We start from the raw sequence: 13,647 nt of genomic DNA, 5'->3' as shown, positions 1-13,647 counted from the left end.
GTCACATCATGCTGGAGTCTAGAACACGGACTTTTTTTAAAACGTTCCAAAAAAATCTACTCAAAAGGGTTCAACAACACCAGCAGTTTTGACACAAATGTCTGCCATATTAATAAATAAGGTCTATTTTAACATATATGGTGTGTGTGTGTGTGTGTGCGTGCGTTTGTGCGTGTGCCTGTGTGTGTGTGTGTGTGTGTGTGTGCGCGCGCGTTCCATGTTTGTGTGTGCGTGCGTGCGTGCGTGCGTGCGTGCGCCTGTGTGTGTGTGTGTCCAGGTCGGCTGAGCCGGATGTCGGTGAGCAGTGCCCAGTCCACGGTGTCCAGCGCCAGGAGCCGCCAGTCCCTCTCCTCGGCCGGCTCGGACAGCGCCCGGTCCCAGAGCAGCCGGCCCTGGAAATAGGCCCCGCCCCTCCGGCCTCCGCACCGCACCCCCACGCCACGCCCAACCGGGTTTCCCAGAGCCCCGCCCCCCCCCTTCTCCCTAACCCCGACAGTCCGTAGCCTCTCAGACACACGCGTCCAAACCTGCTGCTTTTAGTACGGTAGGAGTCCCGCCCCCCCCCCACGCGAGGTGAAGCCCTCTGTTTGCCCACGGGGGCCGGGAGCCGTTCTCTGCACAGGTTCACCTTTCACTTCCTGTCTCCATGCAGCAGACAAGAGCAAAAGGTGCGAATACAGGAACTTGAGCGTCCTTTTTTTTAAAATGATGTACTTTTATATGCGTGCTTTGCTGTTCGTCGGGGGGGGGGCTGGAATGTTTGAGTGCGAATAAACGGTCTCCCTCTGCTGCTCTTATTTCTGTGACCTTGCGGTTTGCCGAACGTGTTCCCTGTGATGAGTACGTGGGCTAATGAAGGATCACCAGCGACCCGTTTCGCTGTTTGGATGTTAGTCGGAAAACGACAGAGCGCTCGCGTGACTAAATCTCTCCGTTTGCCGTTTAGTTGACGGTAAGCTTTATTTGTTTTTGTTTTTTTATATTCCAGTCGACTGAACCGAGTTCGGCTTTTTTCGCTTTTAGCCGAAATGCGTGAATTCAAATACAATCGCCTGTCTGGCTGAAGACGATGTCTGTCTCTGATGCTGTTTACAGGAAGCACAGAAGCGGGAAACCGTCCGGAAGACCCAAACACGCTCTGATCCAAACACGTTTTACGCGGCTACGGCTACGTACCTGTAACCGCAGAAACGATGCACTTGAGTTCTCCAAAACGAACAAAGAACGGGTTTCGAACGCGAAGGTCAACGGAAAAAGCACCGTTACCGCAAAGCCCTACTTTTAAAATCACTGTTTTCGCCTCCGCGCTTTCCCTGAAAGATTAGAAATTTAACTCTGTGAGCAGATTGGCTTAGTCACGCGTTAATTTAAAAATAATAATATATAAAATAAGGTATTTTTAAATCGAGGGAGAGCTTTTTTTGGAGCGGTTCGTTGCACGCCCTTAATTCTGTAAAGGGTTGCGGATTCCCCCAGTTTACCGAAGATGGCCTTTTACCAGACAGTTGTTCACCGACCGGCTCAAAGAACCGTTTGGGTGATTTTAGTGGACCAGCAACGTGAGTTTAGGACGCTAGGCTGGGGCAGCGACCGTCTGCAGCGCATGCAATGCATGTGTCAATCTTTTGAAAGAAAATGACACTCGTGGCCTGGGACAATTATTTTCACTGCATCTGGGCAATCAGAAGTAAGTTTGGGGGCGGGGTTTAGTAGGATATTGGGGGGGATTGTGCAACAGTATTGGTGCATTTCTGAGCGCGATGGCGAGATTTACAGAAGGCGACTCCTAGCGACGGACGTTTTTTCTGCCAGTGCCTCGGACCTGGGCACTGGTACCCTCGTTCCGTCGCCGTTCCACGTCCTGTCTCACGCGTGTTCACACACACGCTTCATTGTGCGTTCGCTATCTCCGAGTGTGTGGTTTTTTTTTTTTATCGTGCCGACGGGTCCAAAACCATCCTTTTAAAGAATTCCGCCAGGAGACTGGAACGAGGAAGGAAGAACCCGAACTCCCGGAGCTCGTAGTCGGAACGCGGTCTCCCTCTCCCCGGCCTGTCCCGTTTTGTATATTTGACGTGTAATAAAGCATACGTGTTTTAAACCCTGCTGAGTGTTGGTTGGTGTGGATGATTCCCGTGTTCAGTACTTAAGCCACGTTCCTAATGATGGTGCAGTTCGCTTCCTTACATTTCTGGTCATTACGCATATATGTAGGAAAGTATGCCTAATTGCACGCAGAAGCTGTCGGCCAGTCGAGAACACAGGCTCAAACTGAAACCACATCAGAGATATCCCAGAACGTGAACTGACCCTTTGAGGTCATTTTCAGTACCCTGAAGTGCTCCCGTTCCAAATGACAGGAGTAAAGAAGACTGAGAACACAGAATGCCAGTAGAAAGTAGATTTTTTTATTTGTTTTTTTCACATTTTTCTTTGAGAGAAGGTGTACCTAGTCTAAAGTGAACAGCCATGTTTTGGGGCTGTCCTTGCCCTCTGCTTGACCTCTCAGTACATGTTGTCCTTGGCGTGCTCCATGATGACCATCAGGGCCAGCCAGGTCTCCTGGGCGGTGGGGATGATCTGATCGGCCGGCAGGACGAAGCCGTAGCGACCGGTGTCCCTCAGCTCGAAGGTGTAGGAGTACTTGATGCCTTGGTTGTAGGTCCAGTCGATGGTGCCGCCGCTCGCTTGGTCTGCGGGAAAGAGGGGCACACGGATTCAGCCAGCGAACCTGTGCTGAGCACTGGAGCTTATGGTGTGTGTGTGTCTGTGTGTGTGTTGTGTATGTTCGTGCGCATGTGTGTGTGGGTGCGTCTTGTGTATATGCGAGTGTGTGCATCCATCTGTGTGTGTGTCTGTGCGTGTGTCTTGTGTATGTACGTGTGCGTGTTTGTGTGTGTGTGTGTCTGTGCGTGTGTCTTGTGTATGTACGTGTGCGTGTGTGTGTGTGCGCGGGTCACTCACAGATGGTTTTTATAATGCTGCCGTAGGTGTATCTGGTTTTGTACAGAGAGGCCAGCTTAGTGATGGCCTTCTTGGCTAGTGCATGCTGGGAACAGAGGAGAAACCGTTCAATCCAAATGTTCACACAAAAGCAAGCTAAATAAATACTTCTAAATGTTCTGGGCTCAAGGATAAAATGTCCATGCATGTTTTTAGTATTCATTAAAACGGTTACAAGCACCAGTTATTTCCATGGAAATATAAAAAATGAGACCTGTGCTTGTTGCTGCTTAGTGTCAAAGGTTAAGAGTTATAAGGAATGTGATCATACGTGGTATGTCTTGGTACAAATATAAACTTTCCCTCACATCCATACAGTCCTTGATTCCCTTTAATCTCTTTAAGCAGTTTAGCAGTGAAGTATGGCAAGATAAGCCGTTGTTACCGGACGGCCAGCTTGCTGTATCTCACAGATTAAATTCAGGCCGCCCTGTAGGCGGTCCCAGGGGTGGGCTGGGCTTGGCGTAGCCGTGGCGATTGGCTCACCAGCTCGGGCTGCTCGGGAACGGGCTGGCGGGTGTAGCCGTAGGGGTACAGCAGCATCTGCGAGTAGCTGTGGATGGAGACGAAGGCCTTGATGTTGCCGTGGGAACGCACAAAGTCCACGATGGAGCTGACCTCCGACTCGGAGTGAGCCCGGGGCCCGCGGTAGGTCTCGCTGCAGGCGTAGCCACTGGCGCCGGCACCTGCCAATCACAGCGCCAAGACCCGCCTTCAGACCAATCACAGCGCCAAGACCCGCCTCCAGACCAATCACAGCGCAAAGACCCGCCTTCAGACCAATCACATCGCGAAGACCCGCCTTCAGGGAGGGCTTTGGAAGGTCGGCGTTCAGGTGGGTCTGTACAGCCAGCACATTAAGACTTCTTTCGGGCACACGGGTGGTCTCTCAAACAAAGGTGTACCTTTGAGTGCCTGTACTTGATCTGATGGGCCTCCATTTCTCTGATAGATTTAAAACATTTGTGGGGCACAGTTGGTGATGCATTAAACTGGTGGTGTCTCAATTTTTCTTGAGAGAGTGCTGAGAGAAAACTTAATCTAAAGAGTTGGAGATGAACATTAATTTCTTTGTTTTTTGTTTTGTTTTTCTTGCCTCACTTGATTTTTATTTATTTTTTTGTAGGTACTGCAGGGGGGTGGTTTAAAAGAAGCGGATCGGACGCGTTTACCTCCGAAACCAGCGTCCCAGTTCCTGTTGGGGTCGACGCCCACGCAGGATGTTCCGGGGTTTGGCTTCCTGGTCTTACGCCACATGCGGTTCTGTAAAAAATAAATTAAAAAATGCGTCAAAGCGAGCCCCTACTGAGCATGCTCAGTCTGAGAATGACCTCTGTCAAATAAGGTAATGACACTCGGGCAGATAATATTCATATTTTTCGTTGGTATAAAAAGCACAACACAAGAAAAGTATAGATAAATAAAACAGAATGAAGACTGTAGACATTTTGGGAAACAGTAGTGCGGTGAAAAATTGTTACTGAAGGTTGGACAGAAGTTTTTAAAATGTGTTTAAGTTTTGAGAGACCCGGATTCAGAGGTCCTAATAAAATTGGACATGTTGTTCTGTTGATGGTTTGGTTGTGGAACCAGGCCAGCGGCCCTGCTGGTAAACCGGCACGCTGGGCGGGACTCACCTGGGTGTGGGTGTACGCGTAGCCGTCGGGGTTGGTCACGATCTCCAGGAAGATGTCCATCCTGTTGAGGATGTCGGTGAGGGCGGGGTCGCGGCCGTAGTCCGTCACGATCTGTTCGTCGGATGAGAAACGTTAAGTTAAGATTTTCTTTGTTCTTCTAAAGGCCGTTGTGTTTGTTTAGCTTGATGTAAATTAGGGAAGAAGTGAACATCGTTCAGGGTGGTGGTGGAGTGCTTCCGGTACCTTCTTGGCGAACCAGGTGCCGCTGGCCTGGGTGACCCACTCCCTGGAGTGGATCCCGGTGTCGAGCCACACTGCGGGACGGTTGGGTCCGGTGCTGAACTGCAGGTTTGGAAGGGTGCGGTAAAGATCAAAGCCAAAGCCAGGGATGTTTTAACACTGTATTGTGTGTACGTCCACTTGGAGCTCATTGTAATTTGAGTTTCTCTGAAATTTCATTAGAAAATGAAGTCTGGAGAAATAGTTTGGGTGCTTTAGTCTTAAGTCCATATCCATTAAGAGGCCCCCTTACAGCTGTGCTGGCATGTCCACCTAAAACACTTTTTTTCCTGGATTGTGTACGTTTCCAAAGAATGACCGGAGCAGCCTTTCCAGGCTTTATGATATTGGTAGCCTGGGTGCTTTGTCCCATGAACCATCTATAAGCGTGCACTGTAAAGATATTGTCCCGCATTTGAACAGGAAGCAATCGTAAAGATGTCTGTTGCGCCGCGTCCAGTGTGAGGTCACTGTAACGGGTGTCTGTGTGTAAACGCTAGCGCGGCGCTACGGACGCGTTCGGGGCTCACCTTGAGCACGTTCAGGGGGCGCTTCTCGTAGCTGGCGCCGATCTGGATCTTGCTCACCAGGGTCGGGTTCTCCGCCGCCAGCATGTCCATGAAGCTGTAGATCTGGACCCGGTGCGGAGAGAGCGGGGCGTGAGTCGGGAGGCGTGGCCTTCTCGCATCTCAGAGTGCCAATGCCGGGCATGTACAGCAGGGGGCAGTAGCCCTGAAACCCCCCTCTCTCTGTGAGGTAGTTATTCTCATAGTAACACCAAATCCAGGCCCTGATTGGCTGGTGTTGGCAGTTTTTTTCTCCAGCCTTTGTGGCTTAATTATAGTAATTTCAGGTTAATTTCAGGTTGCCATTTGAACAGCTTGAGGGCGCTCAGGAAATCTGTACCCACTGTGGGCGCTAGTAAATGGGGCTTGTGGCAGATTTGTTCATCAGAGTAATTAAACCGGAGGGCTTAATTAGGAGGGTTGTAATTACAGGGACTGCCCCACACATGGGGAGAGGCGCGGGAGCGCTTAGCGCCCCCTGCGTAGCGCCGTGCCACCCCCCCCGCCCGGGTTCGGGGGCACTGACCTCGCTCAGGGTGTGGTAGTTGGCGTAGTCGTAGGCGTCGGTGTTCCTCGGCGGGGCCGAACGGGCGCTCTGCATTTCGTGCTGCTCCTGGTCCAGAAGGGCCTGCGGCGGGAAAGGAGCGGGTCACCGCTGCTCTTTAAGTAGCGCTGCTCTCTAAATACTGCTGCTCTTTAAGTAGCGCTGCTCTCTAAATACTGCTGCTCTTTAAGTAGCGCTGCTCTCTAAATACTGCTGCTCTTTAAGTAGCGCTTGCTCTTAATAATTAGACCATTTAAGGTAGGGTTTAATTACAGGCTGCCACATGCAGTGCCGGGCCCTTTAACTGCTCGCTCTTTAAGTAGCGAGGCGTCGCTTTTAAGCTTGATCTCGCTGCTCTTCAAACGGCCTGCGCGAAGTGAGGGTACTGCTGCTCTTTAAGTAGCGCTGCTCTGTAAATACTGCTGCTCTTTAAGTAGCGCTGCTCTGTAAATACTGCTGCTCTTTAAGTAGCGCTGCTCTGTAAATACTGCTGCTCTTTAAGTAGCGCTGCTCTGTAAATACTGCTGCTCTTTAAGTACTGCTGCTCTCTAAATACTGCTGCTCTTTACGTACTGCTGCTCTCTAAATACTGCTGCTCTTTAAGTAGCACTGCTCTGTAAATACTGCTGCTCTTTAAGTAGCACTGCTCTGTAAATACTGCTGCTCTTTAAGTAGCGCTGCTCTGTAAATACTGCTGCTCTTTAAGTAGCGCTGCTCTGTAAATACTGCTGCTCTTTAAGTAGCACTGCTCTGTAAATACTGCTGCTCTTTAAGTAGCGCTGCTCTCTAAATACTGCTGCTCTTTAAGTACTGCTTCTCTTTAAATACTGCTCTTTAAGTATGACTGCTATTTAATACTGCTGCTCTTTATAAGTAGCCCCCTACTTATAAGTCCACCCTAGTGCTGCGTGCTTTGAGTCCAGTGCAGTTAATTGTTAAGTCATGCAGTTAATCGTTGCAAACTGTGTTGGCCCTCTTTTCACTGTTTATCCTTGTGAAGCTAATGCTGCTCTTGAATATGTATGTGCAGGTTAGGATACTCGTGTTGTGTGTCTGGTTGTTACTCTAATTCTCCCTGAATTCTGACTAATACCAAAAAAGGTATTTTTTTCTTTGTTTTTAATAGCCTATTAGACTCTTTCAGAAGTATTGCCGTCCCACCTGCAGGTCCTCGATCATGATGGTGTACGGGATCTCGTTGAAAAGCAGGTAGGCCTTGACGTCCTGAAGGTTGTGGAAGGGGACATGGATGTCCACAGGGAGGGAAGGGTGAGTGGGCTCCTTCCAGAGGTCCAGCTGTTTGGGAAAAAAGATCTCCTTTAAGAGCAGAGAAACACCCTGTGATGATGTAAGAGGCACTGGCCATGCTGAACCTTTCTAACCTTAACAGTGCAAGATCAAAAAAATACAGGTTAATTTTCAGCTGGATATAGAATGCCTTAAAAACAAATACATGAACCTTGAAAGTGTAATATGTATTAGAAGATACTTTGTTTGGAAATACTGCTGTTCTCTGGGTTTCCACACTTGAATGTGCCTCTCATTACCTTAGCAATAAGTCTCTGCTCGTTATTGGTTTGGATGACTTGATGTGTGCGTTGTTTTGATTTCAGGTTTAAGTGGCCGCCCGGGGTCAGACTCACCTGTAGCCAGTCCATCTCGCTCAGGTCCTGGAGCAGAGCGAGCTGAGCCTCGTCCTCCGCCCTTATTCTCAGAACCTGGTCTCTGGAGATCACAGGGAGTTCACAGCCAATCACCACCCCTGCTTCAACACTGCCACCACCTCTCCTTCTTGCTGTTTGTCAAAGGATCCAGCAGAGGGAGCTCTAGAGCAGTGGCGCTCGGCAGTCTTTGCTCACCAAACTCCAAGTTGTAGGGCTGCCTTCACATACGCATACACAGATTAAGATTAATCCTGAACTGGATTGAGCTTTGTGTGGAGAATCGCCATTCAAAATATACTTCAGTCTAGGACTAGGATTAATGTGTGTGTGAAATTGGCCTTATTGTTTTAAGGCAGAAAAAATGGTAAACCAAACCTTTTTCTTGACATTATCGTTATCACTGTGTTAAACATAGTAATAAGTGAAAATGCTTAATTTTTTTCTGCGAAGATGATTATGATAAATGTATCTGTTTTTTTAGCAGATGCTTGAAAAAAACGTAGGCTTAAGGGCGAGGGAAGTATCAGCGTTCGTCTGTTATTGTTCCCCTGTTAAAGCCGTTAACTATGATTGCAAAAGCGGGTTCCCCATGTTTCGCCATTGCCATGTTGGCAGCTAACGTTTAAGCCACAGAGGGTGCAGGAAGTCACACTCAGACACATGTCCATATTTATTATTTCCATATTTCTGCGCCTTTTCATGCAGGGTATAATAGAAAATTAAATAGATCTGTAAACATTCAGGTAGCTAACGGCCCAGCTGTTTGCTTGACCACATTTGACTAATAGCAATCTAGTTGAAAAGCTGTGTGGAACAGTTAACCCTTTGGAGAGAAGATTTTTTGGAATGTTTTCTCAGAATTCTCAGAAGTCAGTGTTCTAGAACTCCGCTGCTTTCAATTACCAGCAGTGATTGTGACATCAGCATTAGAATGTTCAGGTAAGGACATTCTAATTGTATTTTTATTGATCCTATACCTTAAAGGGTTAAAGTGAGGCAGATTGATTTAATGCATTTAAGACCGCTGCAGTGAGCTCTTTAGTAAAAACTGCAGATGATTTGAATAGATTTTAGAGACCTAGGTGAAACCCCTGACCCCCGTGCATGGGACGCCTCTGGCGTTGCCCCCCTTTCAAAAACCCCCGAAGGGAAAGGTTCGGTGAAAAGCTCACCCCTCGAAAGTGTCGCGGCCGAAAACGGCCCCCAGAAGCGCAGCCAGCAGAAAGAGTCCCTTCATGGCGCCGTCCCGATCGTGAGGGGCGCGGGCGGCCCCCCTGTCCTTATATGCCGCGGGCCGCGTCACCGCCCCCCTTGCCGCCGAAATCCGACGTGTCACTGTTTCCACCCCGGCCCGGCGCCTGCTGTCCCCGTTCCCACGCCGACACGGGCTCCGGGTGCTGATTGGGCGTCGCGTCGCGGAACATCGGCGAGAACTTAGCGCTCGTTTCTGTTTTTTTTTTTAACTGTTCTTTAGTTCGGTTTTGAGACAGGAGTGTTTGTTTTGTGAGGGTCGCGGTCTTGTGCTGTGGGAAGTCTGACGGTCTGTGGTCTTGAACGGTCTGTCTGTGCACAGCTCTTGTGTCAGCGAAGGGTCTTTGAGGAAGGAAGAGAAGAAAAACTGTGCAACTCGGAAAGGACCTGAAACGGTTGAATGAGGAGCACATAAGAGAGTGCAAACGTTGGGGTTCCGTCAGATGTTACTGAATTGTTTCAAGATTTTCCCTGAAAAATCCCAATATCCTACCCCTGAAATGGGCAATGGACTTCTGAGAGGCCCTAACCTTGACCCTTTGGTCCACATTAAACACATCACCTAACAGACATTTTGATTGAGCCAGACAGAAGGCCTCAGCGTATTCAAAGATGTGTAGAATCGACACAAAATCACACACTAGCCTAGTTTCTCTGCAATATTTCACGAGAGTTGAGATCAACACGCTTTGTGGAGGGGGTGTCTGGATCATTTTGCATATGGAGGCCTCCAGGTGTCCCCCTTTACTATTAAACAGATATTTACCATTTCATACACAAACTGATGCTATGAATTGCACAGTTGCAACCGTACATTTGCACCTGCTGATGCGGAAGTCACTGGTAGGACAGGCGAATGAGGTAGGTCCGTTGGAGAGACGATGTGACAGGTCGACCAGTAACACCCGCTTCCCTGGAGAGGTCAGCGCTGGCAATGGTAAGTGTTTGTGCAAAGAGATGCCTATTTTAAAGGAAAGATACAGTATCAATGCTATCAATTTTTGATGCTAAAGGATGTTACTCTGGTGATAAATTTTGTACTGTAATAATTACACAAAATTATCACAATACACATATCCTGCTGCTCTTGGGAGGTCAGCTGGAGGACATGGTATGTATAATCCTGATGAACACAAATTAAATTATTTCAGTAGGAGTAGTACAGCAGGAATGAACATTCAGCACAGGCAGGGTCAATCATTAACCACTGAGTGATATGATAAAGTGCACAGACGGTAAGGAAAAGACTACAGGACATGTATATAAGCTCAGTACTTAGCAAAACCAGAACAGACATCTAATTTAATACGGAGGAGGCAAAAGGAGTGTGTTGTAGTGTAACTGGAGGATCCAAGTGTAAGTGTAGTGTATAGGTTACGATGAGCCATGTGGGACAATGAGGCTCATCATACCTGGTATACCTTCTTATGTCAGTGTGGTAGGTTATTAGCTTTGCTGAGGATGTGTCAGGGCTGCGGTTGATTATCTTTGCTGGGATATGTCAGTATGGAGTTGATTATCTTGATGATGCATCTTAACTGAGGTTATATCAATGTGACAGTTGATTGTCCTTGCTGTGATTGCATCAGGATTGGAGCTGATTATTGTTGGTGACCTGTCTAAATGTGGAGTTGATTATCTTAACTGAGCGTGGGATTTGACTATCTTGCATGTGGGTGTGGGATCATCATCTCAGAACAAGGACAGTGTAGGAGTTGTCATCTTTGTGCTGTATTAGCATGTTGATTATCTTAACTGAGGACGTTTTTGTGTGAGAGTTGACTATCTTCACTGGGTGTGTTTGTGTATAATGTATTACCTTAGCAGAGGATGTTTCCGTGTGGATGTTCTTATCTTCCCTGGGCTATATAAATGTTGATTTTATTGCTATATTGGAGGATATGTTGGAGTGAGAGTTGATTATTTTCACTGGGCGTATTTGAGTGGAGTTGATTAGCTGAGGAAGTTTCAGTGTGGTAGTTAATTATCTTCCTATAGCTGTGTTAAAATGGATTTTATTATCTATGCTGAGGATGTGTCAGAATGGGAGTTGATTATCTCCGTATAAATGAAAGTTCACTTAACTGCGGACCTATTGGTGTGGGAGTTCATTATCTTCACTATAATATTGCTGAGGAAATATCAATATGGGAGTTATTCTGCCTGGGCTGTGTGAATGGGGAGTTGGCTATCTTACCTGAGGACATATTGGTGAGAGAGTTCATTATCTTTACTAGACAGTTTTAGTGTTTCGCTGAATATCTTACCTGAATAAATTTCCGTGTTGGAGTCAGTTGTCTTCCTGGAACTGTGTTAATATGGAGTCCGTAATCCCCATTATAGCCTGGAAAGACTGCTCTCTTTTACAATCTGATCCAAAGAATTAATATTAACATGTGCTTGCTGGAAATCACCTGTCTGTTAAACATTAAATAGTTTCCAGGTCTCCAGGGTATGAAAATACAAACTGCCATGCTTGCAAAACATTTGCGATTAAACCAATACAACGCTTTTCAAAATCTACTTAAGGGCTTACCATTGTAACATTTAGAATGGGAGTGCATCAGCGCAGATTCTTTTGTCAAAATGACCAAATGTTGTAATTATTTATTAATTATTAAGTACAGTGTTGTATGACATTTCATTAATTATTTTATTAACGATGGCTGGATTTAACTGTATAGGTAAGATGGCTCCCTCTTGTGGACATAAAACGCACCTGCAACAGGCGGCTGTCTGCGCACCTGTCATCAATCACCATTAAAGCACAGGAAAACACAGCTCTTGGCTACGTTTAGGCACAATTCGGTTTTAATAAGACTGAGGCAATAATCCGGCTATGGAAGGTTTGATGTAAACGCCTGTTTGTTACCTTAATCGGGTATGGTAAGAATCTGAGAAAACATTACATTAACTCCGATATGTTTGCGTAAATTTTCGATTTGTGTGTGCACATGAACGTAGGAAAGTCGGCTTTAAATTTTGACATTTTAAAACTGCATATGCGGAAGTTCACCAGACGCAGTGACCTGGATGTTGTTTGTATATCTTTATGCAGGGGGAAAGGATCAAGTACAGTTAAACCAGCATGATTAAGTCTGAGGCACTGTGGTTTTAATCGATGTTTAAAGATGGTAGGGAAACACTCAGGTGGGTATGAGCGTGTGGCATGCCTGCGACGATTCAACATGTTATTATAATGTAAAATACAGGAAAGTAAGATGGTATTCAACTTTATTTCAGAATTAGGAGTTTCTTTTGAAACGTTTCTTGGTTCAGATAAGAATAAGCGGTAACTATTTGAAAGGAAAGCTTTGGATTTGTTTGTATGCAACCAGACTTGCACGGATGCATCTGAGGATCAGTTGAGGTTTTTTTTAACGACCAGCAGAGGGCAGTAATGCGTGTGGAAGTTTAACAAACCAGTATCAAACAAAGCGAAGAAGAAGCGGAAGCAAAACGCAGAGCGATGTGAAGTAATTATTTTTGGACACAACTAATTGGCCTTACATGATTATTAAAAGACTCCATGTAAAACCCAGGTATTAGAGAAATCGTGTTGTTGTGAACCATGCAGATACTTAATCGGATTATTGCTAAAAACAGATTGTTCCCAATTTTCGTGGTGTTTGCATGCACATTGCTGTAAATCACATGCATGTTAAGGATTAAGTTTACGGTCTTCACTTCTCCATGGTAGTAAAAACACACACATTCTACTGGTTTACCTCTGTTTAGTGTGTGACTAAAAACAAAACTATACATAGCCTAATACATAGATTGTACCAAAATACAGTATACATGCATCTCACTTTACATATATTGGTTTGATTATCAATTTAAATGCTTTTAACTGGTCCCTTCTGTTTTTAAAGGAGCTGAGGGGAGTGCTTCGGAGGAATCGGTGCTGGGCGCTTCACATGTCCCGTTTCAGAATGCTGCTCCCCGACTCGCCTTCAACCTTCCCAAGTTATCCCATGTCACTCCTCTGCTGAGTTCACTCCACTGGCTACCGGTCACTGCCAGGACCAGGTTCAAAGTCTGACCCTCGTCTACCCTGCAGCCAACAGGACAGCCCCCGGCTACTTACAGGACATGATTCAATCCTACACGCCAGCTCAACCACTTCGCTCTGTGGCAACAGGGCCACTTGCACCCCTGCCATTCGGATGAATCTGGGATCATTTTTATCACTTAAATCCCCCTCTTTCATGCTACACATGTACCTCCTGTGCCAATTTCATGTTACATGTACCTCCATCCAGCACGTATACTGTACTTTGTATCATTATCTTTATGTTGTAGCTTGTCATGCCTCCTAGTTTTACTTAGCATAGGTTAGGTTAGAGTAATGTTTAATGTGTGTACTGAACTTAATGTGTTCATGGCTATGAATAACTGTTACAAAATGAGTACTGTACCTTATTGGACCTGTGTTTTGTAGTTGTTCCAATGACCTTTGGTATGCACTTATTGTACATCACTGGATAAAAATGTCTGCTGAATATATGTAATACAATGTAATGTCAGGAGTTTGCCTCCCTCTGCTGGACAGAAAACGGCATTACAGCATAGGAAGTCCAATTTAAAAAATGTTGCAATGTACAAGTCTATTTTTTGTATGGTTATCAAAATGTATGTGGATTTTAATGCTGCACACAAGTTGCCCTCTGGGGATAATAAAGATCTACTGAAACCGAAAC

General features: G+C 46.3%; 2 protein-coding genes and 1 long non-coding RNA gene across 7 annotated transcripts in view; 2 read left to right on the top strand and 1 right to left on the bottom strand.

Moving 5' to 3' along the window:
* Window positions 1-2,108, top strand: part of LOC135245547 (centrosomal protein of 41 kDa-like) — a 38,374-nt gene extending 36,266 nt beyond the window's left edge. For all 4 annotated transcript variants that reach the window (XM_064318651.1, XM_064318648.1, XM_064318649.1 and 1 more), the window contains one exon: window positions 278-2,108. In XM_064318651.1, coding sequence (XP_064174721.1) covers window positions 278-402 — 125 coding nt within the window. In that variant the 3' untranslated portion in view covers window positions 403-2,108. The remainder of the gene's footprint in view (window positions 1-277) is intronic.
* Window positions 2,109-2,386: 278 nt separating this feature from the next.
* LOC135245521 (carboxypeptidase A1-like) lies at window positions 2,387-9,213 on the bottom strand. Its single transcript, XM_064318615.1, has 11 exons — window positions 8,866-9,213; window positions 7,673-7,754; window positions 7,191-7,325; window positions 6,012-6,113; window positions 5,450-5,551; window positions 4,884-4,982; window positions 4,641-4,751; window positions 4,176-4,266; window positions 3,490-3,689; window positions 2,965-3,049; window positions 2,387-2,693 (listed from the first exon to the last, which is right to left on the bottom strand). The coding sequence occupies exons 1-11, from the start codon at window positions 8,928-8,930 to the stop codon at window positions 2,506-2,508; spliced, it is 1,260 nt and encodes a 419-aa protein (XP_064174685.1). The 5' UTR covers window positions 8,931-9,213; the 3' UTR covers window positions 2,387-2,505.
* Window positions 9,214-9,366: 153 nt separating this feature from the next.
* Window positions 9,367-13,646, top strand: LOC135245540 (uncharacterized). 2 transcript variants are annotated; one of them, XR_010327284.1, is made up of 3 exons: window positions 9,367-10,168; window positions 10,652-12,486; window positions 12,820-13,646. It is a non-coding gene; the product is annotated as an uncharacterized LOC135245540 (long non-coding RNA). The 2 variants fall into 2 exon arrangements; XR_010327285.1 differs by lacking the exon at window positions 9,367-10,168 and having other exon boundaries at window positions 11,804-12,420.
* Window position 13,647: the final 1 nt, after the last annotated feature.

This window comes from Anguilla rostrata, chromosome 19 (genome assembly GCF_018555375.3).
Source record: "Anguilla rostrata isolate EN2019 chromosome 19, ASM1855537v3, whole genome shotgun sequence".
In the NCBI taxonomy this organism is placed as follows: Eukaryota; Metazoa; Chordata; class Actinopteri; order Anguilliformes; family Anguillidae; genus Anguilla; species Anguilla rostrata.
The sequence above is the reverse complement of the archived record's forward strand: the minus strand, read 5'-3'. Positions and strand labels throughout refer to the sequence as shown.

What these genes read in the sequence shown, in the direction of transcription:
- LOC135245521 (XM_064318615.1), bottom strand. Translation starts at nt 8,930, where the DNA reads ATGAAGGGACTCTTTCTGCTGGCTGCGCTTCTGGGGGCCGTTTTCGGC. An exon ending in TCATGATCGAGGACCTGCAG is followed by an intron (nt 6,114 to 7,190) that starts GTGGGACGGCAA and finishes TTCCCGCCGCAG; the next exon opens with GCCCTTCTGGACCAGGAGCA. An exon ending in ACGCGTACACCCACACCCAG is followed by an intron (nt 4,267 to 4,640) that starts GTGAGTCCCGCC and finishes TATTTTTTACAG; the next exon opens with AACCGCATGTGGCGTAAGAC.